The 26,850-nt window shown below is 39.1% G+C and overlaps 3 protein-coding genes across 7 annotated transcripts in view; 1 reads left to right on the top strand and 2 right to left on the bottom strand.

Annotated features, from left to right (window-relative positions):
• The window catches only part of LOC126915941 (protein outspread), a 212,640-nt gene extending 192,452 nt beyond the window's left edge, over positions 1–20,188 (bottom strand). Inside the window, exon 1 of one of the 4 annotated variants that reach the window (XM_050721144.1) lies at positions 18,510–20,188. In XM_050721144.1, the coding sequence (XP_050577101.1) occupies positions 18,510–18,650 (141 nt within the window). In that variant the 5' untranslated portion in view covers positions 18,651–20,188. The remainder of the gene's footprint in view (positions 1–18,509) is intronic. The other 3 variants (XM_050721145.1, XM_050721147.1, XM_050721148.1) reach the window with 3 other exon arrangements.
• A 996-nt stretch (positions 20,189–21,184) lies between these two features.
• On the top strand, positions 21,185–23,141 carry LOC126916029 (transmembrane protein 11 homolog, mitochondrial). 2 transcript variants are annotated; one of them, XR_007710393.1, is made up of 4 exons: positions 21,221–21,276; positions 22,001–22,218; positions 22,310–22,647; positions 22,804–23,141. XR_007710393.1 is itself a non-coding variant. In XM_050721382.1 (3 exons), the coding sequence occupies exons 1-3, from the start codon at positions 21,254–21,256 to the stop codon at positions 22,594–22,596; spliced, it is 528 nt and encodes a 175-aa protein (XP_050577339.1). In that variant the 5' UTR covers positions 21,185–21,253; the 3' UTR covers positions 22,597–23,141. The 2 variants fall into 2 exon arrangements, 1 of the variants encoding a protein (XP_050577339.1); XM_050721382.1 differs by having other exon boundaries at positions 21,185–21,276; positions 22,310–23,141.
• A 1,523-nt stretch (positions 23,142–24,664) lies between these two features.
• Positions 24,665–26,365, bottom strand: LOC126916012 (dehydrogenase/reductase SDR family protein 7-like). Its single transcript, XM_050721357.1, has 6 exons — positions 25,881–26,365; positions 25,659–25,802; positions 25,376–25,595; positions 25,223–25,307; positions 24,991–25,151; positions 24,665–24,921 (listed from the first exon to the last, which is right to left on the bottom strand). The coding sequence occupies exons 1-6, from the start codon at positions 26,022–26,024 to the stop codon at positions 24,725–24,727; spliced, it is 951 nt and encodes a 316-aa protein (XP_050577314.1). The 5' UTR covers positions 26,025–26,365; the 3' UTR covers positions 24,665–24,724.
• Between the last annotated feature and the right edge of the window lie 485 nt (positions 26,366–26,850).

Below are 26,850 nucleotides of genomic sequence, written 5' to 3'. Positions count from 1 at the left end.
CTCGTGGTTCAGCACGCTGCCGCGTCGTAGTACGCTCCCACCCCACAAACTTCGAACCTGTTGAACCGCAACCCTGAACGCCGAAGGACGACCATGGGCGACAATAATTTGTCATCGTGGAAATCCGTACTCTACGCTTACGGCCCGTCACAGCGACCCGCAGAATTTGTTTCTCGAGATATTGGTGTAAAAATTACGAACGGTGATCTCAAAATTGGATCGAAGAATTTTCATTTCCGAGGCTGCGACATCTTTAATAACAGTAGATACCTTGATTTATCGGTTGATTTACATTTAGAAATTCCATGGAGATTTATTGTCGCGTTGACGTTGATCAAATTTTGTTTTATTTATCGAAACTTTACTCGTTCTTGTTATTTTATCAGATTCGTAGAAATATTAATACCTCAAAAAGGAAATTTGCTACTACTGTGACCTATATTTTAAATGACCGAATCTCTGGTAAAAAGAAATCTCTATATAATAATCTCTACGTAATCCGAAAGAATAAATATATTTATTTGAAATTCCAATGTCTCGTATCTTTCTCCTGAAACTCGTTACAATAGATGCATTTCTATTGTTAATAACTAATAAACAAAATTTTCCATATCTGTGAAAAGACCTCGTCCTTTACGAGGGTTAAGGAACACTTCCAATGGTGAAAGAATAAGAAAATGCTTGTTTCGCGTATCGAAACGAAATTTAATCGTTGAAGAATAAACTACGATGAAGGATTCGGTAAAAAATCTCTCTCCTAGTTCCGAATCTCGGGGAAAAATTCCCTGTACGCCAATTCGTCTCAATTTCACCATGACTCAGATCGATTCACTGAATAAGACCACGCGTATCAACGTCGTTGCACTTTCAGCCATGCATCTGGCCATTCATAGTAATGCACGTGCACGGAGAGCTGGGTCCGCGTGTGCCGCTCAGACTTCACCGACCTGAAGAGATAAGATCGAGGACAGGTGGAAAGTTCTCGTCGGCTCCCACGCGACTATCCGTGTTTGACCACGTTCAGACACACGGAGCAGGGACAACAAGCATTTACCGATCCGGAGGATTAGAATTGGGAATACGTTGGTTCCATCCCGCGGGGATTGGAACGTAGTCGAGAGAACAGGGACGTGAGAATGATCGAGAGCCAGCGACGAAACTGGGTCGAGACCGTTGTCAGAAAAATAACCGAGAACCTCCCGGTGTACGAAAGACTCGCGAGGGGAACCAGTTACGGCATTATCTTCTTGCTTTCGCTTCACGCAACAACCGCCATCGGGAAAAAAAAGCATCTTTACTTCGTTCCACGCCGGTGAAGGATGCAATCAGCGTTTTTACGCGTCGCCTACGTGTCTCGTATCTACGGGTTTCTGTACGTGTTCGAATTATATTTGAGAATTTATATTGTATCGTCGATGACTGGACTTTAATTGGATTATCAATCACTCGGCCTATCGCCACCATCGATCGAACTTTGAGCTTTCGTCACGCCGGCCTAATGACTTTCATTATTATGCTTCGCGAATTACGAGATGAAGTTCTAACCGGTAATGCGGTAGAGATCAGGTAGGAGCCAGCAACATGATTCTGCGTGTATCCTGTTCAAAGAGTTCAAGGTACAAGTAAATAAAACCGAGAAACGATGAAAATTTATCATCTACATGATATTATATGAAACAGAAATCATTCGAGTAATCGTCTGTCGTGTCTCGTAACGAAATGCTTCTACGTGTAAAGGTAAAAAATATGTCATTTCGCATAGCGTCATATAGCGTAACCTTTTTGCGGTCGGACAGCCGTGTTTAACACACCGTGCGACGTCTCCTTTACTTTGGTGACTTTGTGATCGCGGCAAGACCATCCTGCGCCAGGTCAACGCGATCCCAGAGACACTCATTGATGATTTTGGTCGGGTCCAAACGTCGTATACTACAAGTCCAAGCAAAATCAAGCCTGTTCCTTTCTTGCGTGCATTACGGTACCAGAGGAGCCGGATTGTCGTCCGGATAGGTACTCGACACGCAGACGAGAATCGACTTTTCGCCGGCCGGATGAGTCATTACGTTGAAGCAGTAGTAGCTTATATCGAACCGCAAATGACGCGAAAAACCGCTTACAAAGCTGGGAAGACGTCTTGCTCCGGCACATCGGACCGTGAACGTTTTTGCGCGTAAAAATTGCCCCCGTCTTGGACGATTGACCATTCGAAATGCGAATACGATCGAACCCGCGAACTCCGTGGTCAGACTTGTAAGCATAATCTCGTTTCTTCGTTGCTTCGATTAATTTTTATGCGACTATTTTTGGTAGACATTCTCGCAGAGACGAAATTTTTTCTCTTTGCGTGCTAAAATTAAGGTACTTAAACCGCTCGTAACATTAAATCATCCTCGTAACGAACTGTAGTGGACTAAATATAAAGCGTGTAATAGGAAGAAGAACCTGATTCTGCATCTTACTGACGAATCTCTGATTGAATTTCAATTTTCGTTTCGATTTATAAAATTAAAAATCGTTATCATTTTCGTGCTCTTCCATGGTCATGGAAGTTTGAAGTTTTATCTGTGTATTTACGACATACTGATCGTGATAAGTATTTATACGTGGTAAAATGTTATACGAACAGTCTCCAAGTATTTAGAATCTAAAATAAAATCTATGTATCTAGCCTACCTAGAATAAAAATGGAATAACATATAATAAAACAAAATAAGAAGTAAGAACGAATTAATGGAGACGGTTAAATCGTTAATTCGAGAGAATGAATTGAAACGACAGGCAAATGTACTTGGTTCGGCGGCAACTTTCTTCGTACAGTAGCTTTATAGCCTATTCCACGAACGAACGACAAATTTCCTGAAGTGTTGCACGTTCGACGAGTTATGACAAGTTCGTTTCTTTCGCTGGAAAGCGCGCGCGATTGGCAAGACAAGTTTTCCTTTTACTTCCCGTCCTGCTACCGAGAGAGCCTTCTACGTTCTTCTGTCCACCGTGGCTCGTATCATTCCTCCAGGGCAAAAATGAAACAGAGAGCTTCCACTGGCTGCACTTTCCTTCGTCGAAACGTTTTGCAAGAACTATTAACAAAGAAAATTCCAGTCGACCACAGAACCTAACATCTCGCAAGAAAGATATCGTTTGATCGACAGCCAAGAACAGTCGAATAAATATCGTTGCAACCCTTCGACCGCCTTTACTTTGATAGATCGCCTATTAGAAACTATTCTTCCAAGGTAACAGAATTCTAAACCAATAACTTCCTCGCGTTTTCAATTCGATATATTTTTGTAATAAATATTGGGTTGGCAACTAAGCGATTGCGGATTTTGTCACTTAGTTGCCAACGTAATATTACAATTCCTACGGTAGGGAAAGTTTGGTTGAAAATTTTAAAACCTTTTGCTTTCTCCGTAAGACGATTCAAGATGTTATCGACTATCAGGAATCGTCAAGATTGTAAAATTTCCAAGCCAACTTTTCCCGCCATAGAAGATATAATATTTATTATGATAAGAGTAAATATAAGAAACGTATTTGCAGCGGTATAATTTGTCAAAGATAACTTTGTTGCCGAAACTGTTCAACTATAGATTCTCGAAAGTGGAGCCAGAGTATGGCGAGAGAGAGATCTGTATTTCTGTTTTCCGCGGGTCTTGGATCTTGTTCGACCTTGCGATCGGTGCATAAGCGATTTATAAATAATGTATGTGCGTTTATTTATACGTACGCACGTACGGGGCCGAGTAGTCCTGCGCGAACTGGGCCGTGCAAGGAGCGTCAACGGGCAAAAAGAAGGTGTACCGGAGTGAACACGGGACCGACGAGGGAAGGGACATACACGCGATTGCCCGTATTCGTTTTGGTCGGACGTGATTCATTCAGATGTTACGTCCGTACTCCCTTTAAACCGGTCAACCGATACCAGAACGTGTAGTCCCTGGCGACAGGAAGCTAAGAGGTGTTCTACCCTCGGAATCTCGAAGAACCTTTAAATGCCTCGTTTGTAACGTGGTACTTTCAATTTTCTATTTTATTATCTCTGCTTCGGTGATTTAAAGCGCTCGGACTGAAGCATTTCGAAACTTTTAAATCCGCCGCTTCTTTGCGAAAGAACGTTCAAGCGTGTTATTACAAACTTTCGAAACTCGAAAAGAAAATGACTATTACGATATCGCGAATGTACTTTACGATGAACGGTTTTAAAACTTTTCGAACCTTCCGCTTTCGGCGGCTGAATCTCAACGTTCCTACGTTTCTCGGTGTTTATCCCAGAACATCGATCAAGCTCGATCTATTCTACGAAATTCTTTTCGAGGATTTGTCCGGTCCGTAGAGATTCTCAAAATACACGAGAAGAGAGGTGCCGACCGTCGCTCTCGAAATACCTCGACATTTCTAAACCTGAATTTCGTCGGAGCTGTTGCAAGTTCAAGGCAACCGATCGATCCCGAAACATCCGATTCACTAACAAACGCAAGAGACGTCAAAGAAAGCAAAGCTTGCCGTCTCTTCTAAAGCCTCTCACACTTCCCAGAACCCTGTTTGTACGCCGAAAAAGGGAAAGAACGACGGATCGAGAGAACGATGGCCGAGAATGTGCTGGAAATTAAAACCAACCACGCAGACGGTTTCGGAAAACGTAAAACTTCATGACGCGATGAAAGAGAAGCGGACCGAGCAGAGAGGTAGGTATACTGGCTCTTACGGCGTAGCATAAACACCGGACGTTTACAAGCGCAGACTCGAAAGAAAAGCGTAAACGAAGCTGATGGAAGGGAAGCACGAGGTAGAAAGTACGTACATTGGTATCGAGGAAAACGATACGTGGCAGTACGTTATGTCTGTTCGATTACAGGTAATCGATGCTCAACACCGATCCAACTTCATCGACCTATAAATCGACACGGGGAAGCGCCAATGGATGGTAGCCGGCGATCTCTACCTGATGAGATATCCAATCGCGCTAGGCGTAAACGTACGATTATTCTTTTGCGGTATACGTGGTTCCGTGGATGTATGAAATTCCGTTGGCGAGGAACGCGTTAATCGCCGGCTATTGCAGATATCTCCTATCGACAATGGTTATCTCGCACGATTTCTCCGTTTCTATGTCTCTACGGGGATTTTTGAAAGCTCGAGACGAGATAGATACATGGATGTAGTTAGGATTTAATGTAAGTTCGAGGAGAATGTATATAATCTACATTAGCACTGATAAGTTTCACTCTCTGCGTCTTCTACATCTCGTAAAGCTTTGGCGGTGAATAAATTTGTTAATTTTAGAATTTTACAATTCTTAACGTCATAAACAACATTTCTATGCGATAACTGCGCTAAATATTCTGAGAATGATATTGTACGCGTAACTTTTTACACGAATAATTACCCGAATGAACAGCGTTGCAGAACGTTTTACGGAATTGTTTAGGAGATTTCTATCGATCGTAGGATCGAACGAAGGACGATCTTTGTCTGCTTCTTTGTAAAATCTACTTGATACGGTAACGATATTAAAAGAATTATATCTTCGTGTAAAGTGATTCCCACTTCGTTATTGGATTTATTATTATTGGATCTATCTTTGGTTATCCGCGTTTAAGCAGACACTAATTTCCACTAGACACGGCTTACAGCCGGAAGCCTTAAACTGTAACAACTCGTAAACCTTCTAAACCAACGGAAAATCTAAAATTCTTGGTTTCCCGATAAAGCTCAAAATTCTGCCTTAGTTTACGTTGCCCGGTCATCTGCGGTCACATCTGGTGCAGGTTTATTCTTAACACCGTCATCCTCCGCCGTTTCCCTTCGTTCTTCGTGTCTCTAAACTCAAACCAACCTTAGCATATGTATATATGAGTGGTTCAGAAGTCGCATTAGTCAGCTGCATAAATCGAAAGGTACAGTAAAGCGATGATTAGACTGCGAATGTTCATGGGAAATTTTTCAGATGCAAAAACGTACGGAATACACATAATACGATACAAATAGATAATAATACAAAAATAAATAGAACGCTGAAAATATGCTGTTATTAGCTGCTACGCTCATATCGAATAAACGTTCGCAGTCTATGAACGACCTTACAAACGCCACCTTTCTTTCCTATAAATATATCACACGTCAGGACTTATCGTTCTCGTCCTGTTCTCGCGACTAACGAACTTACGCAATTAAGTAATTTGTTTCTCAAACGTTAAACATCAACCAATCGAGCATCAATCGCGTACTTGCGTAACGAGATTAAGGAATCGTTAAAACGTGGAATTAATCAATTAACATCCAAGAGGCTCGTATATATCGCCTGAGACAAAACCTTTAGCCATCCACGTCCTAACGCTTTCCTAACGTTCTAACGTTTTGCCAACGAAGAGGATCGAAAAACGAGACGAGAGCAGAGAAGCGTGCGGCGTAATGAATTGTCGTTGTTCGGACAGATTCACCGGGAACATTAATCAATAAGTAGAACTCAATCAAGGGCCCGGATGATAATGGAGTTTCTGAGGACGAGAAGGAAAGTTACAAAGACGTCGGGCCAGCGGCGCGATCGCAAGATCACAAATTATCCATCCTGTAGCATGAATGTCCCCGCTCCTCCTCCCTTCGATCATCGAGCAATATCTCATAGAGTAGCCGACCTGTGTTTAGCCTATCACGAAGTGGATGTCCTTGTCGTGACCGTGAAGCTAATTGCCGGTGGTCAGCGGGAGGACGAACGCCGGCGGAGGATAAATAGCGACGATGGTGGTGACGACGCACAAGAAGAAGGCGAAATATCACGCTGATTCCCCCTGCGATAGAAGTAGAAGGTGGAGAAGGATGTCGCCGGAACCGGAGGCGAGGGGTTCGGTGCTTTATTTTCTTCGCCGTTTCACCATCCATCATCGAGGGTCCTCCGAAAGGACGTCCCGAAGGTTGGATCCCGTGGCTTGCTCGAGAGCCGACGCTGACGCTCTCCTCGCTTATAAGCCGAGCGCGGATAGAAAAGATGGATGACTCGACTTGTTGAGTTTTTAACTCTAGTTCCTCCTCGGTAAAGGATCTCGGAGGGCTTTTTGCCAGGTGCGATGCGAAAAAGCCCGAGAGGATCGATCCAGCAGACTTTGTCACGGAAATTGGAGAGATTGCATCGATCTTCGATACGCTTTCCATCGGATTTAATTAATCCTCCGAAACAATTGCCTACATTATTATAGAGGAGCTATTATGGCAGGAGCAAATTCAGTAAAATCAAGAAATTCCTGCGTAGAATATATTGGACGTCTCGAATGTCGCGAAACGCTTGTTCTCGAACCTTTCTCAGTCTCGAATTCAAATGATCGTTCGAGTTCTTATCGTTTTCTCGAGTCCTCGTATTCGATGTTTCGTTTCTTTAAACATAATATAACTTTAAATATAATAGCCGAAAGGTCGTTGGTCGAAAGCTTCCATCTAATAATTGTACAAACAGAAGATATATTTTCAAGATATAAAGAGATAAAAATACCATTGACAGATTCTTGAACGGGGAATTTTCTTTGCCGACGATGGAACGTAATCCGAGAATACTACAAGTCACGCGACCGATTATTAACGGCAGGATCGAATGGATAAAAATCCGAAATCACGGCCAAGTAGTCGAGAGGAATTGGAAGAGAAATTATAAACGGAAGGTTTATCGGGCGGAGAAAGAAAAAAGACGAGTCGCAGGGACGGGCAGGTAAGTTGCTCCGCTTTGTAACTACGCGGAAATCGCGTTACCAGGAACGAGGAGTTCTCGTTAAGAAGGAACTCCGTAAATGTAAAGCCGACCGGTACAGATCGTTCATTGACGTGGATCTATCTGGGTTTTCCTGGGAACAACGCCGGTCGTTTCGAACGGCTCGTTCATTGAAACGTTTTATTTTTCCATTAAGAATAGACCGTTTAGACGTATGCAAAAATTCCCATTGACAGGATAATTATCCTCGTTAGACCGTCAACGAAGAGGGAAAAATGCGCGCCAGCGAATAGATGAAGTTAATTATCGAACCGTATTTTCCGCCAGAGGAACAAGAAATACGCGCATCTCGCGAAAGAAGAATGGAATTACAAGAAATTAACCCTCGGCGATATGTTCCTCGATCCTTCGAGCGATACCGCAGGATTTCGCGGAAGCAAATGAAATTGGTGCCTATGGTGTTACATGTTAATGCGTTCTTCGACTCTTCGATGCACGCTAAATTATACGACAAAGAAGGACAACTAATAAATCGTACAAAATCTCCCATGCAGACTAATTAAACAACGTTAAGTAAAATTCACCGAGAAATTATATGATTCGCGTGGATAAATTTCTTTTTTCGAAGGAAATATTCGAGACGCGACTCTACCATTAAGAAATACCGAAGATTACGTCGAACTAAATCCATAAGCAACCTTCGATCCATCAAAGATCCGTGCAGATCTGCCAATTAAAACACCCGACGTCCCAAACATCGTTGTCCAGCGAATCCTCGTTTCCACTCGGCTACTCCAATTGACTAACGATACAAACCAAGAAGGGTACGACAACAACCCGGCAGTCGAAGGTTGGCCGGACTGGAGGCGAGCGACAGGCGCGTTTTCAATGAAGTCCTTATAAAGGCAAGGAGCGTGCGTGCGACGGCTTCTATGGCGAGGTAGAACGAGCGGAGGTTGCGCGAGGAAAAACCGCGTTTGATTCGAAGGAAAGGAGGAGAGTGGCCTCTCCGGCTTCCCAGATTCGATTAATCGCCGCGGGGCTATCGATCCAGGATGAATGCGCCGCAAGGGAGGCCACCGACGGTGCCTCTCCATTCACTAGGAACGACGGTAGCCACGAGAAGAGGAGAGCTTTCGTTTGAGCGTCGTCGCCACGTCTGCCCCAGCGATCTCCTCTTTTCCTCTTTCTCTTTCTCCGAGACCTGGCTGTTGCGTACGGTATACCGTTACAACTGGATGCCCCCGTGTCTTTACGATTTTCTGCGGCGATCTTTTTGTCGCCAGCCACCGGCCGCGGATCGAGATCAACGATCGCGACACGCTCGATTCATAACGATCCACTGCTCCATCTCTCTTCGGCTCGTGGTCCCGGAAAAACTGCGCCAATACGCGTTAACTTATTCGGCTTTCCACGCGTTCGAATCAATGAGTTGTCCCTTATAGCTACCTATAATTATAGGTTGAGCTTGGTAGCGGTCGAATCATAAAAATGCAACCCTTAAGATCGAGCTACGAAACTTAATGTTTACATATGGTTTGCGAAGATGGCGATCGTAATGAAGATGAAGGAAAAAGCATTTCGACGACGCAAGAAACATTGATGTTCATGGAGCAGAAAGAAGTAGTAGAGATCTACTTTGTGATGGAGTTACGCGAAGAAGATGATAGGAAGATGATAGCGAGATTCAGGAAAGAAAATGATACTAAACGATATACTATGATACAGCGAACGAAGACTTCTTCTTATGCCTGATGCTGCTATAGGCAGCGCATTAAGTACTTTTTGTAAATTGACAAGTGAGTCATTTAGCGTATTCATTAGGAAAGATCAAAAAAATGATAACTTATAAACTAAGCGTGAAATCTGAAGAGACCGAAGAATCCAACACCGTTTACTCGCCAGAAAATATAACGTGGAAAGGCTAACTTACATTTACAGTCTCCACGTCGTAGTACGAATAAACCTCGATTAATCGTTCATAAAGCTGTCGTTCTTAATCGCTCGATTTTATCATCTTTTCGCACGATCCAACCGTTTGTAACAATAACTAAACTTGCCTAAACCTAAATTTCACGAACTGAAAAGTTTTCAACGATGCGACCGATTTATGTAACGCTGGCAGAAAAAATCTAATATTTTGCAAAAATTAGATCTTACGGAGCAGTTAATATTCCAATCTATCGCTACTCTTAGGAAAAAAATACAACATGCTCGAGGCGAACCGTTCGACGCGTGGCTTATTTTTGAAAAAATATAAAACTACGCAAACATCCGCGAAATATCTATAATCAAGCGTAACCAGGAACGTCCCTTGACCCCTGAAGTTCAGCTATTTGAAACTTGCGAGACGGTAGCAACGGTATTTCGCGTGTCACGTTGTATTTCGTTTAATGGGGAAACGATCGTGGACGAAAACCGTGGTGTTGGTTAAGTGGCAATTTAACGGGGATGAATAACATCGCCGAAAGTGCCGCGAGATCGTCGTTTCGTAAGGCGAGAAAGAAATATCAAGATCGGTTGGGCGATACGTCATACGAGCACCACCGGACATAACAGTACTTTGCTTATGGCCGGCGTCGTAAGCAAAGTAAATATATGCGGCTAACAATGGACAGGTTACGCTCGACTGGTCCGTAGAAATTTTGTCCCACAAGCGTGCGACACAAGAATAACCCGGGTGAGACAAAACTTGTACGTCGACGCGACGGCGAGCCCAAAATTCTTGCCACGACGACCTTCTGCATACTGATGCCCTTTAAAAGCGGCGCCATATCGCTACGAGCATCGTACGAGTTTCGCATCCTCGCGCCAACTTTTCTCTTAACACGATCCTTGCGTGATGCTGTCGATTCTTGCGTGTTTCAAGCTTTTTCTATCTGGTATTTTAAAGCTTAAATGGATTATCGGAGAGTTTCGATTACGATGGTTCTGCGAGTTCTTCGGCCGGTGTCTTCGATATTTCAGTCTATCGCCAAATGATACAGCGAGAGTCTAAAGTCTAAAGAAAAATAAGGTTCGTACAGTATCGATTTACCTATGTTTCTCGTTATTAACTTACATCTCTACATACTTTGTATCTTTGCTTAATTTTCAATTATACGCGCAACATTGTACGTGAAAGGTTCTTGAGTAAATTTCGTACCTTCGACAAGGTGCACGTGTAACTATCTTGTAATTTCTATACGTATTTTCAGTTTGATTTCAAGATTGACCAATGTAATCGTGATAATCGAGATCATCGTAACGGTACCAATGAGATTTCAAAACGATTCGTAAAATAATTCATAGCGCAATTCGTAAAAGCATGTCTACGAATATTCGAGTAATTTCGTGAGCCTGTGTATTATTTTTATCCACGGCGCATGAAAGGATTTATGTTTTGATATACAACGATGGAGAATTGAACGTGTGTCGAAGAGCGGCGAACGCAAGAAGAGACCAGGACCGTTCTATGTTCCCCGCGAGGGCCGTGTCCGCTTGAAAACCGTGGCCATTTCTTCCCGGTGAACACAACGCGAACAGGTATTTGAAGGTTTTTGCGATGTCGTGTTGCACGACACGACCTTTCTGTGAAGCGAGCTCTCGATAACGATCTCTATTGCCTGTCCATAAGATCATCAATAATTTGTCGTGACTTGGGCGAAAACGACAGCCCTTTTTAAACCGATGAAATTTATGCCAGGTTGGCACGCAGAGATCGCGAGCGTTATCGACATCGCGCACCGCTGTATACGCGCTAGTACCTACAGATAATCATCGAATTATAAATTGTATCGAGGGAAGATACAGCACAGTGGAAGTGAAGCTGAACTTTTGCTAATGAGCAGATTAGATCTTCTTTCGTTTGGCTTTAAATTGGAGATCGTGAGCGAAGGGACGTTTGAGAAAATGCTCGTGGAATTCTGCAATTTCCCCTGCAAATCTGTTAATTTTTATCGATAAAACTTCGCCTTAATTAAAGAGTTCGCTAGAGTCTACCACATGAATTATTCGTCGATATTATCGTAATTTACTTTTAGTATAGTCTCTCAGACTATACTAGAGTTCTCTGTTATAAAGGTAAGAAGGTAAAAGGTAAAAAAACTCTATTATAAAGGTAAACGTTAATTTGCTGAGATATAGAAAAATGTATTTAACCTTTAAAATGTTTTACCTTTTTTAAAAACTGCTGGCACGCGAACATTTGTATCGGAGAAGAATCCGAAAAGCTACTTTTTCCATAAATCGTTGGTAGAATCGTTGTATGAAAGTTTACTCGTTGTTCGATAAAGATACGAAAAGAAAAGAATCGTAGGAAAAATTCGCAATTTCCTAATGTTAAGGAGTCCGTATCGAATTCGATACGCTACATACACTCGTGTCCCGTTATCAAAACGGGCTGATTTCACCGGGAAGAAAATTGTTACAGATAGTTGCGCAATAACGCACCTTAATTGCCAACGAATCGAAGAATCAGAAATTACTCGGCAATCACGAACACCGTTAATTAAATGAATACCACAGCACAGTGATGCGCATTGGAAACAAACGAAACAACGTACGTATCAAAGTAGCCAACGGTAGAAAGGTATCTTTTTGATCCCAAGCTTGCTTGGCTTCGTTTCGAATAGATAAAAATACAATGTATCGATACGCGGATAAACTTCCGACAACAAGGTGCTTTCGTTGCTTCAACTACCTCGCGCTTGCGCCTCCTCAAGTATACATACAATAACAAGTACGTGATTTGCCAGGTACATTTCACATTAAACTTGCACCAAGCAACTTTCTCTGCTAAGAAAGAAAACCGAGTTTATACCAAGTGCAAAACTTCCCTCGAAATATCTTTTTCTATAGAAGAATTTAAATAAGAAATTCGCTGTTCCTTGCTTCTCTTAGGATAAAAATACTCGAAAGCGAAGACGACATTGGCGAAAGATCGTCTTACGCAGACTGGACGGAAGAAAATTCAAACTACCGACGATAAAATCCCGAATTATGTAGAGTGTTTTCTCTTTCTACGGAAGAATTTAAAAGCGAAATGCACGATTATCCGCTGCCTAAGGTATAAAAATATTTCGAAATTAAGACGTAGGAAAGGAAAGGTTTCACGGTGAATCGTGGACGCGTGTTCGCGCGAGCTTAACATAATCGATAGCGAAAACAGGAATATATGCACTCATCTGCAGGCTCGTGCGGATAACGCGTGCATCAGCAACAACAACGGAGAACGAAAGAGAAAAAGAGACGAGGGAATGGTACCGTAAGGCATCTCGAAATCGTTTCACCGGATCAAAATTTCAGGGACTCGAGAATGGCCACGAAACCCCAGAGGAAATTATTTCTCGAAGGCCACTTACCGAGGCGCTCACGAAGAAGTAATCGGACAGAAAATACGGAGCCACGGACCGATAATGGTTGGTCGTGAACAACGCGGCCCCCGGGCTCCTTATCCATCTCTCAGCCTTTCTCTCTTTCTATCTTTTTCTTGTCCAGAAACAACAACGGACTTCGTACGCAACTCGAAGAATCCTTCGTCGATCTCGTAGCCTGACTCTCTTCTCGATACCGATACCGAGCACCCGGCTGCTTTTCATCACTTTCTCACGTTCGCGAACCCAAAATCCTCGGACGAACGGGAAGCCGCTGATTACAGGAATTAAACCGCGTATCGAGCCACGAACCGCGCGAAAAGTCATAATTAAACGCGGTTAAACCGCGATCTCCGTTAGGCGATTCGATGGATTCGAGTCGAAACTCGAGTTCTTTTAGCTTTTCGGGATCGTACGATCGCGAGACGAAGTTTCCAGAGATATTCCCTCGTTTTAGAGTCAATATTTTAGTATAACGTTGTTGTCTATCGAGCGAATATTTGGAGAAATCGCGAGAGACTACTTTGCGTTTCCTTCGTAACTGAACGTTCCAAGTGGTGTAACAACGCGGTGCAGCGTTTAGGCAAATTCGTGGAAATTCGATGAGATTTTCTTGCTTCGCTTTTGAAGAGCCAACGAGATTGACAGTGGAAATTATTTAGGTCTATGGGATTGATCATCGAAAGGATCTTTTGTTGCGTGTTCATCGTTATGATATAATTAAACGTGAAAGGGAATCGATGACGAGCATCGGAACATTTCCTTGTCGACAGGATGACTTCGAGCATCGTCAAAGTTACAACGTCACCGTAAGGACAACACGGTCGAACTTAATGAATTGAAATTGACAATGAGAACACAACATCGAGGATCCAATTAAACCGAACGGATCACATAGTTCAAAGTAGTTAACGAAGAGTCACATTTTTCTATTTCCAGTCGTTGAACGTTTGATCCACGCTGTGGAGGAAACAACGACGATTCGATCGCGAATATTGTGCATTTACAGAAAACTTAAGAGAGTAAAAGCGTACACGAGCATATTAAGTTGTCTGTTTCTTTCGTTTTATGAAGAAATAATAGACGCACAGCGTTTTTTGTTTTATATTATTTTGTCCAATTACGTACGATCCAATTTGTTCTGTTGAGACAAAACACCGCGACATTTCACAGACTTGCGCACTGTTGTAAAAAACACGTTTACGAAAGAAAGACACCTTTCGGACAACCTAATACAACGTACCTAACGCAAAGTACTTCCTGTAGTATCTAATAATTAGTTGCATTCGTAAAAATCTAAATTCGCACGAACGGCAACCTTCTATCGATGTCTTATACACCACGTAAAAAAAAAAAACATAGAAACTGCCGTAATTTAACTAGAGGATATATCGATCGTGATCGATAAAAATTCATTCGCCAACGATTGCCCGATCTTCGAACTACCCGATCCTCTAACCTTTAAGACCTAGGTGGAATCGGTGTGGAACACGCGTTTTACAGGTATTCACGCAATCAGCTTGCACTTCCGCGATAGTCGTAACTCGTAGAAACGATCCGGGAGAGGGCCGCGGCGAGAAACGTTGTAAAAGGTCAAATTCCTTCGATTCGAGACTCTCCTCGTCAAATTACGAGCCGCGAGACGAAGAACCGTGCGACCGAGGGGCAAAGAAAGGTTGGATTGCGTATGCATTCGTTATTTGCGGTTTATATGGGGGACAACAGCGAGAAGTAGAGAGACAGAGGAAGAAAGAAAGAAGCCAAGAAACCTGTGCAGATCGGCGAGACAGAGAGGCGAAGAGGTGGAGAATAAACCGATACAGAGATACCGCATCCAGGCGAAAGCCGACAAGCCAACAACTCTCGAAAGAGCCTGTGCTGTTGGGGTGCCACGAGAAGACGGCTGGAATGCACCGAGAACAGGTCGCAAGGCTGCCGACATTCCGAAATTTGCAACGGCCTCGGCACGGCCAACGTGTCCCATTGTACGTGTACGAAATTGTCTTGGCCTCTGGCCGAAAAAAGCGTAAAAAGGGAATAGATTCGCGACCTTCCCCTTTCTCCTCAAAAAGCTCATAGATTGCGAGAATTTCACGACCACCCTCGCTCTTCTTCCAATTCTATTTTCTTTCTTGGAAAAAGAAGAACAACTTTTCAAGAATCTCGTCGCAAGATTCCGTACGAATTTTACGATCACCCACCTCTTCTTTACATTTTATTCTACTCGTTCGGATTTTTGGCCATGCGATATAACAAGACACGAGTCTCTTTGTACGATAATCCATTAATTAAACCGTTAACGACCAAAGTTTATTAGTGTAAATACCGCAATATCTCGCAGATACCTGTACGTTTCGTGTAATCGTAGAATCTACGTGAAATGATAGGAAATGATATCGCGCGAATTTGAAGAAGTCTCTTTCGCAAACACAAAATATGCAAATGACTCACGAGATACGATAGAGGGGCGAGCAGTTAAATTTCAGAGCTAAATTTCCTATATTTTCAATTTCCTATATTTCAATGCTCGTATGCATATTGAAAATTAATATGCACGCGCGTCACGCGACATAAACGAAATAAATTACGCAGCTCTGACATCGATACAAAGTTTCGCAAACATTTCCCAATGGAAACATCCGTAGGTAAAATCAATATATTATCCAGCGCGTTTCATGCGGCGTGCAATTTTCCTGGCGTCATTAGCGGAAACCAGAAACGCCGCTCGTCATTCATCGTATCGGCTATGGATATGTTTCTCTATACTGTATACCGCAAAAAGCGTTTATACCTATTCAAAGTCCCCTTTCCTCCTCTGGAATCGATTGCTGCGTAAAAACCAGCCAGAGAGATACTCGAGAGCAACAGAAAAACGGATAATCGTGGAGAATGGAAGAAACTCTGGAGAATCGAGAGAACCAGAAACGAAACAAAAAAAGGACAATAAACGTCGTCTTATCGAACAGATTTTAAACAGACGACTGCTCTTAACATACTACACGTTCGTATGTATTTCGACTTCTACGAAAACTTAAATAAATATCCGAAAAAAGATCAGAAAATTATCAAATCCTCTGGGAATTGTCATCTCGTTTGAAACGTCGAACGTAACTTGTAACACTCTTGTAACAAAGATCTCTTTAATTCGACGTAACGAAGTTCTCGCTCGTATCTGTCGCGTCTTTTTATCGCCGTGCTCGTCGATTTTGACGCTCGTATTATTTCTAACGCAAGTATTTACGCTTAATTAATTTCACGCGTATGATAAACGATTTTACGATACAGATTCAGACTTTGTATAAACTTCCCCATGTTTCTTAAAAGGTGTCTACAAGTGTGCAAATATTGTACTTTCACACTTGCCTGCATACGTTGAATCGTAGCCTCGCGCGAATACAAAATTCTGATCGATTAATCGTTTCGTTATGCTTTAGGTTAATTGTCGCGTTTCGTGCGAAACCCGTACGTGTCCTAAAACTTGAACGGTGTTCCTGTGCTGGCGTTTCGAGAACGGTACCGTACGATCCGCAGCGTGAATTGATTTTTAACGCTTTTATTCCGCGGCCCACCCCCACCCCCCTCGAGGGTCCCGCTTTTACGAGGCAATTTTGCTCATCGACGACCGTACCGGGCCCCGTTGTAAATAAAAACCACAGGCAGAAGGAAGAAAACCGTACTATAAAGATTCCTGTTCTTCTTCTTTTAACGTCTCCTAACTTGTACCGCGTGCCACGTATTTATGTCCCGGAGCCCGTGGCGATGCTACTTTTTCGCGCATTCGTTTGTAAATTACTATTACGATTCAATCGAAACAGCCACGACATCGAAAAATAAAGAGAAAAAGAACGAGGAGGAAGATAATCTCGAGGATTCGAACAATTTTAGTAGAAAAACGGATGGAAAAGAGGTTGGTGGGAGGGGGGGGGGGGGAGGAATAATTTCGAGGATCCGAAAAACTTCATTTTTTAGAGGAAGATACGAGAACGTTGATATTCTTGGGACCTTCGGTCTATTTAAAAGATACATTTTGAACGACTCGATCGGATTGATCGAGATTAACCTTGAAAAGCCCTCAACGCCTCCGCCAATAGCAATTTCTTCCATCTATCTGCGTCAACCTTGAATTCCACTTATATTTCACTCCTTTTTTTTTTCCTTTCTTTTTAACTCTACGGCGAATCAGACGTACTGTGCGTTTTTCCATTTGCCAGAAATAGATTTCGATTATAATGGATAATAAGTCGAACTCCGCGAACTATTCTCACACTCTGGCTATATTCTAATACCAAATACGGATTATAATTGCGAGACGACGCGCATGGAATTGCAATAAACGAATCGTGTGTGTATATATATATACATATATATTATATAGTTTAATGGCTGGATGTTTATGCAAGTCAATATTTTTATGAACACAAGGGAAGACATTTATTTCGCTCATTTGATATTATAACGAGTAAAATGGGCTCTCTATAAAACGTTATAATCTCTATAACCCCCTATAACCCTATTTTTCATTGTTCCTGCGATTTATCACTTCAATGGATAAACCGTACAGGAATTAATGAATACACGTGATATAAACGGACTGCTTGCTGATAAAACAGTGGTATAACGATAATGGAAAATATAAAATTACACGTACGCGATATGATACTTGAGAAATATAAATAAAATATGAATAAATAAATAATTGTGAATCGTTTAAAAATCTACATTTTTGTATACATCAACGTCATAATAGTTATAGAACATTTACCGACCCTTCATACTATTCTAAGTCTTTTAAAAATCTAGGTAATCCTCGTAAATAATTGCACACAAATAATTATAGAATACCTACAGATTCTTTATACCGGAACTGGTATAACCTATACGATTCATATAACGCGCGGTTTCTTACAAAACGTAACACACCCCTGCATATTATACTTTACTCATTGTACTTTAATTTGCACATCAATATATCATATTATACATCTTCTGCACATTTTTGCATCTTGAAATATCTGCGAAACGCAAAAACATGGACGGTCTAATCATGACGAACGAACCGCTACATCGGCGCGACGAAAGCCTGAAAAGAGAAGCTACACGGGTGTCTGAGTTGAAAACCGTTGGTTCGTTCCGCGGACTAATCGTGTTCACCGTGCACGCTCATCTTACATAACATCGACATCTCGAACGTCAGGACCTTCGTCCTTCTGGCTGGTCCCGATCACGGCAAGGAATTCGAGGGCGAGCAAGAAAGAGAAAATGCCGGCTCGCGATGGACCGAGTACACACGCGTGAGTAAAAACGAGACAGAGATACATACGCAACTATACGTTAGAATGAGACGAAGAATACAGACAGAGAAGGATAGATAGCGAGCGAGAGAGAAGAAAAGGCACACGCAGGGAAGAAGAAAGAGAGAGAAAGGAAGGGAGACAGAGAGTCCATCAAGCAAAACTCACCCTGTTGCATTCCAGAGCCTCCGCGCTGTGCTCCTCCTTCTGCTTGAAGCAGCTGCTGCACTTGCTCTTGTTGAATATGTTCGGCGCGAACTTCCTGCACTCGGCGCCGGTGCCACGGACGCCCGCCGTGCCGCCCGACATCGCGACACGTGCGAATTAACCGCGACGACCGGACAGCACCATCGTTCGTCTCTCGCCCCCTTTTTCTTTATTCCTCACCCTCCGGTTCACCTCCGTTCACAAGCACCGAAAACGCACCGAGCAAATACGCACCGACTAAATGCACGCCGGCTAAAAACGCGCTGGCTAAATACGTACCGACGAAATACGCACCGACTAAGTGCGCACAAACCAAATGCGTACCGATTTCGCACGACAAAAATCGACTGATATCGATTACTCGAACGTGAAACTCCAAAACACGATTTCCCAAAGTTGTTCTTTCTGCACACGATGAGACAATTTTATCGAATAGTGATTTTATTCGTTTAGAATATCAATTTCATTTATTTAAATTTGCACGAATTCTGTATAATTTTGACTTTTACACAGACGCGCGCCACCACCGGCAACGAGTCAGTCCCCAGCGGCCACTCTCCGCGTGTCCGTTACGTTAACGGATCGAGTTAACAGGATTTCGTATTCTCGTTTCGCGCGAGGATCGTCATTTATCGAACTATTCGTCGATTTCGTTTGTATCTCGCGTGCAGTCAGGTTCGTGACACTATCGAGGATCGACCGTACATCGAAGCGACGCTGGCGCTGGAGGAGAGCGAAATGTGCTCGAATCAGCGCCAATGTACGAATAGTAACGTATTACGTTCTCTTGTGATGGTTGACTCTGTAACCGGAAGAAACTCCGATACGCTTCTTTGCCCGATGTTTACATACGCTTCAGCCAATGATATACGTGCTCGACTCCGTTCGAATTTCGTAACGTATACAAACGAGCGCGCTTGTCTCGTGCTTGTGTGTTTACAGTGTGTTTATATGTCACGCACCGGTTACCATCGATATTGCGATATTTACATGATTCGGATAAACGAATCTGGTCGAAAAGATACAATATACAGCGAGATGACTCGATCGATCCGATTCACCCTCGCGACCCAATCGACTTGTTGATAAATGTTCCCTCGAATACTATACGCTGTTCGATACGAGCACGTGGATTATACGCGGCACTCCGAATCACACGAATCTATTATTAGACACAATAGCATGCACCGCAGTTAACATGTCACAGCACCGATCTATCGATCGTTCGATTAATCGAACTGTTGATCTCACATAATAGTGCGCGATTATTCGATCGAACGAAAGGTCACTTGTTTTTTTGGCTGCTCGAAACTCGCCTTGGATTCTGTAAAGACGTGGCTAAGATGTGATTATTCGTTTGCCACAGTTCATGATATACCAATAGTAGCACCACGAGCACCACGATCCTTATGTACGCTTATACTATATCGACTGTCACAGTGATAATCCCGTGATACAACCCGAAATACTACACACCCGACCACTACGGCAACGACCACGACGACGACGACACTCGAGCACACTTACGACACGTCGCGTTGTGCTCTCCATGACAGAACGCTCCCGCGGACGTCCATCTGCGATCTGGCTCGTTTAACTCGGCCTCTATGCCGTCCGTAGCGCTCACTCTCGCTCGATCGACCGTAGCACGCCCTCTTGGATACGAGGCTACGCCAGCGCCAAACTAGTCCCCCATTCGTCCTCTGGAACATAGCGCCACGGCTTAAGAATTTCAACTAATCATCTCGCCGTTATTCTTTTATTCTATTTTCTTCGAATTTTCTTGATCACGACCCTCTTACATAATAATTCACCAACTAATAATATTAGTAAATTGTCAAGTTACAGGTTATAAATTATATACTTCTCTTTTTTGCATCCAATAGGATACTCAAATAATTTGTAACTTGCAAAATTTGATTACAAAATTTCATTTTATTAAATTTGTTATTGTTATGCAAGAGAATTTACTAATACTTATAATTTGCAATTTGTGAATTGTAAGGTTTAAAATAAACGATAAATATTATAAAAACATCAAAATTAAATATAATTCACTAACAATTGATATCGCTTGCAAGAAATTAAACAATGTATATTATCAAACACATTAAGGTATGAATAATAGATTCAACAATTGAATTAATGTAACAATTGAAATCATACTAAATTTAAGGCGAAGATTTATACATCTTAGCTATAAAGAATTTCATAAGACTTGGTTTTAAAAAAGATACCTATGTATCCCTGATATAATCTATCGCAATTTGTACTTAAATATATTATTTGTACAAAATATAATGCACACATATAAATATAGAGTGACAAGGTAAAAGATATATCTGCAATTTTATTTTATAATTAGGTATACTAGGAAAGTCACGTTTCATGAAATACCACATACTATCCAAATGATGTATATTTCGTGAAATGTGGTTTTGCTAGGAATGATCTAATAATTATAAATACCTTCCTAGCGGATGATATCTCCCTTATTTTCCAAACGTAATCAAATATTGAAGTAAATGAAGAAATGTGACTTTACAAAGAAGCACGTTTGAACAAACTCAAGTTGCAAACTACGACTTGATTCATGCGAATGCTTAAATTGAATCAGCTGATTTTTACATCCGGTTCAATGTTCGAGATTTCTTTTCCGGTTCATCCAGACCAACGTTCCAGTGTTTGGAAGTCTGATTGTAAAGATGGTAGATGAAGCTGGTGACAGGTTCGTAGGCTAAATTATTTTCGGCTTTTTATACAAAACTTGATATTTCTAACTAACACTAATATACATACCATAATATAATATAATAATGTAATAATTAATTTTGAAATGAAATTAACCTCGAATCTACTCCCTGGAATTCAGGAGTTTAATCTTTCATAATCTCTGGTATAAATCCGTGAATGTTTTACTAACCAGTAAATTTCCATTTCAAGACAAAATTAAAAATGATTTCATTATAAAGATTCATTATTTTTATATACTATGTTCATTTTTTCCCTACATTTTTTTTGTCTCCTGTCAGTCTCAGTAACATTTTTGAATCATTAAAATGTATATTAACTTGACAAATATTGTTAGAATCCAATAAAATGTTATTTAGACATATAACATTAAGGATAATGTTATTGTTTCTGTTATAAATGTGTTTGTATTCAAACAAATAAAGCGTTGATCACCTCCAAACAACATCTTACATAACACACAAAAGAATTAATTTATAAGAAGGATCATACTGTTTGATTTAAATTACACAATTGATATATAAAAATACATTTTTTACTTTATAAGAATGAGTACATTTTATATGTTTTATTATGTATGTATAAATTATAATATAATATTATTTTGAAATAGTGGAATTATATTTATATCTAAATGTAATTGCAATTTATATAATTTATGTAAAGTATTTATTTGACAGTTAGGTAGGGATTTCTTACAGGGATGATCCCTCAAATGTTGCCATCATCAAAGAGGTATACGATAACGAAAATGCACATGAGACATTTGAATATGAACTAGAAAGAGCATTAGAATCTGAATGCAGTTTAATTGTTATTGAGCCATCTAAATTAGGTGATGAAACCTCCAGATGGATAGCAGTAGGAAATTGTCTTCATAAGACTGCAGCATTGTCTGGTCTTGCTGCCATAACTACAGGTTTTTCAAACTTATGTTTCATATTATATATGTATATATTTATATTAAAATATTATTCTTTATAAAAAGTATGTTATTATATATTTCACAGGTTTGATTTGGGGTGACCAGCCCTATATTTGTGGTCCCTTAGGTTTTATATCTGTAATATCCTGTGGACTTTATACTGTTTCTTGGCAGTTTGATCCCTGCTGCCAATATCAAGTAGAGACTGACACAAGCAAATTACCACATGTAGAATTGTTAGCAGTTCTAGGACCATCGTCTCCAACATTTCTCGTAAGAAAAGATGATACAAGAAGAAGAATTCTTCACACGACTATTACATTGGTAGCTCTTAGCATCAGTGCTTGGAGAGTTTATCAGGCATTTAAATGAAATGTTCTTCTGCCAAGAAAGAAAAAAATCTGAGTTTTAAAAAGCATTAAGGTAGGCCATACGATATATTGTAAAAGATCGTAATAAGGCCTAGCATAGAAATCTGTGAATTACAATTTCATGTAAATTAATGGGGATTGTTGAGTCACGCAAATCTACTTTTGTTTGATGTTTATATTTCTTTTATGTTTTGACACTACCTCACAGGTGGATGCTGATTTTACAATAAAAGGGAAAATATCTAATAAAACAGACTAAAAAAGGCCTGTTCTAAAACCACTTTGAATCTAAAACATGATATTTCTTAAGGCTCCACATTGTTACTCTATGATCTCCATCTTGTTGATTATATCACAGTTAATATTAACACAAAAAAGACACAATCATATTCATGCAATCACTTATGTGATATAACTACTAATATAAGTGTTCTTAGATTTATGCAAAATTGCAAACATACACCAGAAAGGTTGAACATGAACTATATATTTTTAGAGTGTAAATAAAGTAGATAGAATACACCGCATATGATATATTAAAGAGAATGTTGCCTAGATTTTCTCACCCAATGATATAGTCCACTATGCAAAAGATATTAATATTTGGAAAAGCCATTCTTGAAAATATATAAAAAAATTTGCCCTAGTATTATTTGGCAAACATCTTAATCAGCATAATACACAAAACTTTTGTTAATTACATAAGACTCTTATCATGCTATATACAAACACATGGGATATCAAATTAAACGTCACGAACATTTCTGTAAGTGAATGATAATAATAAATGTTACATCACGTAATATAAGAAATTTTTAGATATATTTAAAGTTGAGTAATGTGTCAAATAATTCTTGCAAATTACTTGTAAATATAAACAAAATATACCAACATCTAAGATTTTATGACTATATAGCAGATATAACACAAAATTGTTATTTACATATTTACATGATATATAAGGAAACCTAATTGCTTTAGAAAAATCTTGAGTACTGTACATCTACTTTCCCTTAACATAAACAAAATGTAAAGTTTATTTCAATCAGTGTATGCTTTCTAATATTCATCTACATTGTTTTAATATTTTAAAAAATCTATAATATGAGGTAAAAATTTAAAAAAAAGAAAATAAAATCAGCAGGCCGATACATTTTACGTAGAATTTAAGAGTTTAACTATCTTTGCATAATATCATTTATCAATAAATCCAAAATAAAATATAGTTATTACATATGGCGTGCATTTTATGCACAATACAAGCATATAATGCTTCATTATGTTAATGTGAAAAAGTACGTGTTCATATTTTTTTTTACAATTAAGTTAACGCCAATTAGAATCTTTTTATGTAAATTAAAATATACAAAAAATCACTGATGATACATAACAAAAACTTAAATAAGTGTTGATAATCCTGCCATGACAACAAAGTTCGTACCAATTGCTGTACATTATATGTCATACTTTGAATGTCTCAGTTATTAGCCAAATATTTGTTATGATACAACTTATAATATCTTATAGTTGTAACATACAAGAGAATATGCAATAAAATATCTATTATGGATAAAGATACATTTGGCGAATGGTGTGTTAGGTAAATTTATTGTTCTGTAATTTGTAGCTTAAAAGGTCTATTTCTCTGCATTTTCAAGCATTTATTTTTCTACGTGAAATTTATGCAAGTATCTTTACTTTCTGTATATGTCTATATTTTACAGTTTTTATTATATTTATAAAACATAATTTCTGTAATTACTTATCTTTATATATTCCACGACTTTTCAAGTTTTAGATGACATATATTTTAATGTGCTTCAGTCTAAATTCCATTAACACGTTTGTAGTATTAATATAATGTATATAATGTAAACATATTCCACCAATGACTGGCATTATAATAAAATATAATTTGGATATAATTTTGTCCAATGCATTTCATAAGATTATTCTCTTTTCAAGATTGTCATCAACTTGACATAAAATTAAATTTGTTATAACGTATATTTCATTTTAGTTATAACATAATAATAAAAGATAGTATAAATATAAAGGTAGAAACTGAATGTTTTTATAAATAACATGAAGCAAATAATTGCCCCTTTATTATAACCATATGTTAAGTATTATGATTCTTTTGTCTTTTTAGCTCGTTTTTGCATTATCCAGAAATACAATGATGGACATAAAGTGCGTAAATATACTGCACATTTTGGAATAAATGGTGCAATAAATACATCTTTCTCTTCTTTCAATACTGCTTTTAAAATACGATCTGCTACATATTCTGGAGAATATCCCTCTTGTGTGTTTTTATCCATTACTGTAATTGCATTGATGTTTATACACAATTACATTTTACCAAGATTAATTAAGTTTCTAGTTTACAAACCTCCATAAATTTGTCCATTTCCTGTCAATGCATTCTGTGAAAGAGAGGTTCTTACATAACCAGGACTAACAGTTGTAACTTTTATATTTTGGTCATACATTTCTGCTCTACAACAATCGCACCAGGCTTGTAATGCATATTTAGAAGCTGCATATGCAGACCTGTCATATCAATAATGGTAATTAAAATTTTCTAGGAATTGCTTTCAAATTTAAATATAAAATATCCTAACCTGTATGGTATTGAAATTTTTCCTTGTATGCTACTAACACATATTATGTGACCTGACTTCTGCTGAATCATATATGGGAGGACAGCTGTGGGACACAGTAAACATTTTGATAAAGAATCAACAAATTTCATTGAATTAGGATTAAATAATTACCTTTTGTCAAAGCAATTTGAGCAAAGTAATTTGTAAGCATTATTTTTATATCTACATCCATATTTGTATTAACAACTTCACCTCTATAAGAAATGCCAGCATTATTAATCAAAATATCAATCTTTCCATGGATATCTATCATTTTTGAAACTTCAGTTTGTAGAGAATTGATATTAGTTAGATCTAATGGTACAATTACTGGAGGATGAGTTGGTATTGTCTAAAATAAAGTCAAATGGTTTACAATGAATTTTAAGAAAAATTTTTGTCAATGGATACATACAACATGAATATTCATTAAGTCATTTTTCACTCTTTGCAATTCCTCCTTTCTTCTAGAAATTAAAATAAGTTTACAGCCACAGTCATAGAAAATATGTGCTAATGCCTCTCCTAATCCAGAACTAGCTCCAGTTATTATCACAACCTAAAATGTTAGTTGAAATATAGCAGGTGATTACGTCTAAAATTTATAAAATACAAATTCAAATGAGATATAATCTACCTTCCCACTTAACATACTTTTTCTTCTTTTTCGTTGCATTACATCAAAGAAATGATATATCAACCATGGGATAGTAATTGGAAATCCAAATAACGTAAATAACCACCATATAAGATGCCAACCTTTTAATGTTTCTTCTCTCATGATTTCAAATATTTGTATATAATTATGAAAAAATCAGGAGCTTTCAATAAGGGGTGTTAAAATTTAAAACACACAGAATTAAAATGGTAACTTATGTATTACGTTACAAACCGTACATTCTATAGAGATACGCGTCATACAGTGAAGAAACTTTAACCTCTTTGCTCCTAAACTTTGACCAAAACATGAAAACCATACATTATATAGAATAATATCTGATAATATGAATTTGGTAACAATATACCATAAATAACATAGAATATAGACGTAACAGTCGTAGTTGAATATTTATTCGCAAAGATTCTTATCATTTCAATGTAGCATTCAATATTATCGATTGACAGTTACACACGTTGCATTTCTATGTGTCTTTGTAATTTTTTATTAGTTTGGTAAATAACAATAATTGTAAGACTTAATCGAAATGATTTTGTCTATATAAGGATTGCAATTAATCTTAATGTATAACATAGATATCTATTTTTTAAGGAAATTTCTGTTGCCTCCAATTATTAAATATCTACATCGCTCCAAAAATTAAGGAATTCTGAAAACATAAATTTAGACTTTAATAACTAAAATTTAGGCTTTAATATCTATTCATTTATTGTAACAATATGCAGTAATATATACATTCATATAATGTTAGCATGACGATATACAGTTGTTCGGCTATATATTACCTACTCACAAAATTGTTTAAGACTGTTCTAAAAAGTACATACATTGACGACGATGTTCTATTACACAAAAGCAGATATAGCATTTATACACTGGTTCAATTTGTCTTTTAATTTCTATATTAACGCTAACACATAAAAACATG

The sequence above is a fragment of the Bombus affinis genome, chromosome 5 (assembly GCF_024516045.1).
Source record: "Bombus affinis isolate iyBomAffi1 chromosome 5, iyBomAffi1.2, whole genome shotgun sequence".
Taxonomy (NCBI): Eukaryota; Metazoa; Arthropoda; class Insecta; order Hymenoptera; family Apidae; genus Bombus; species Bombus affinis.
This window is presented reverse-complemented; position numbering and strand designations above follow the sequence as displayed.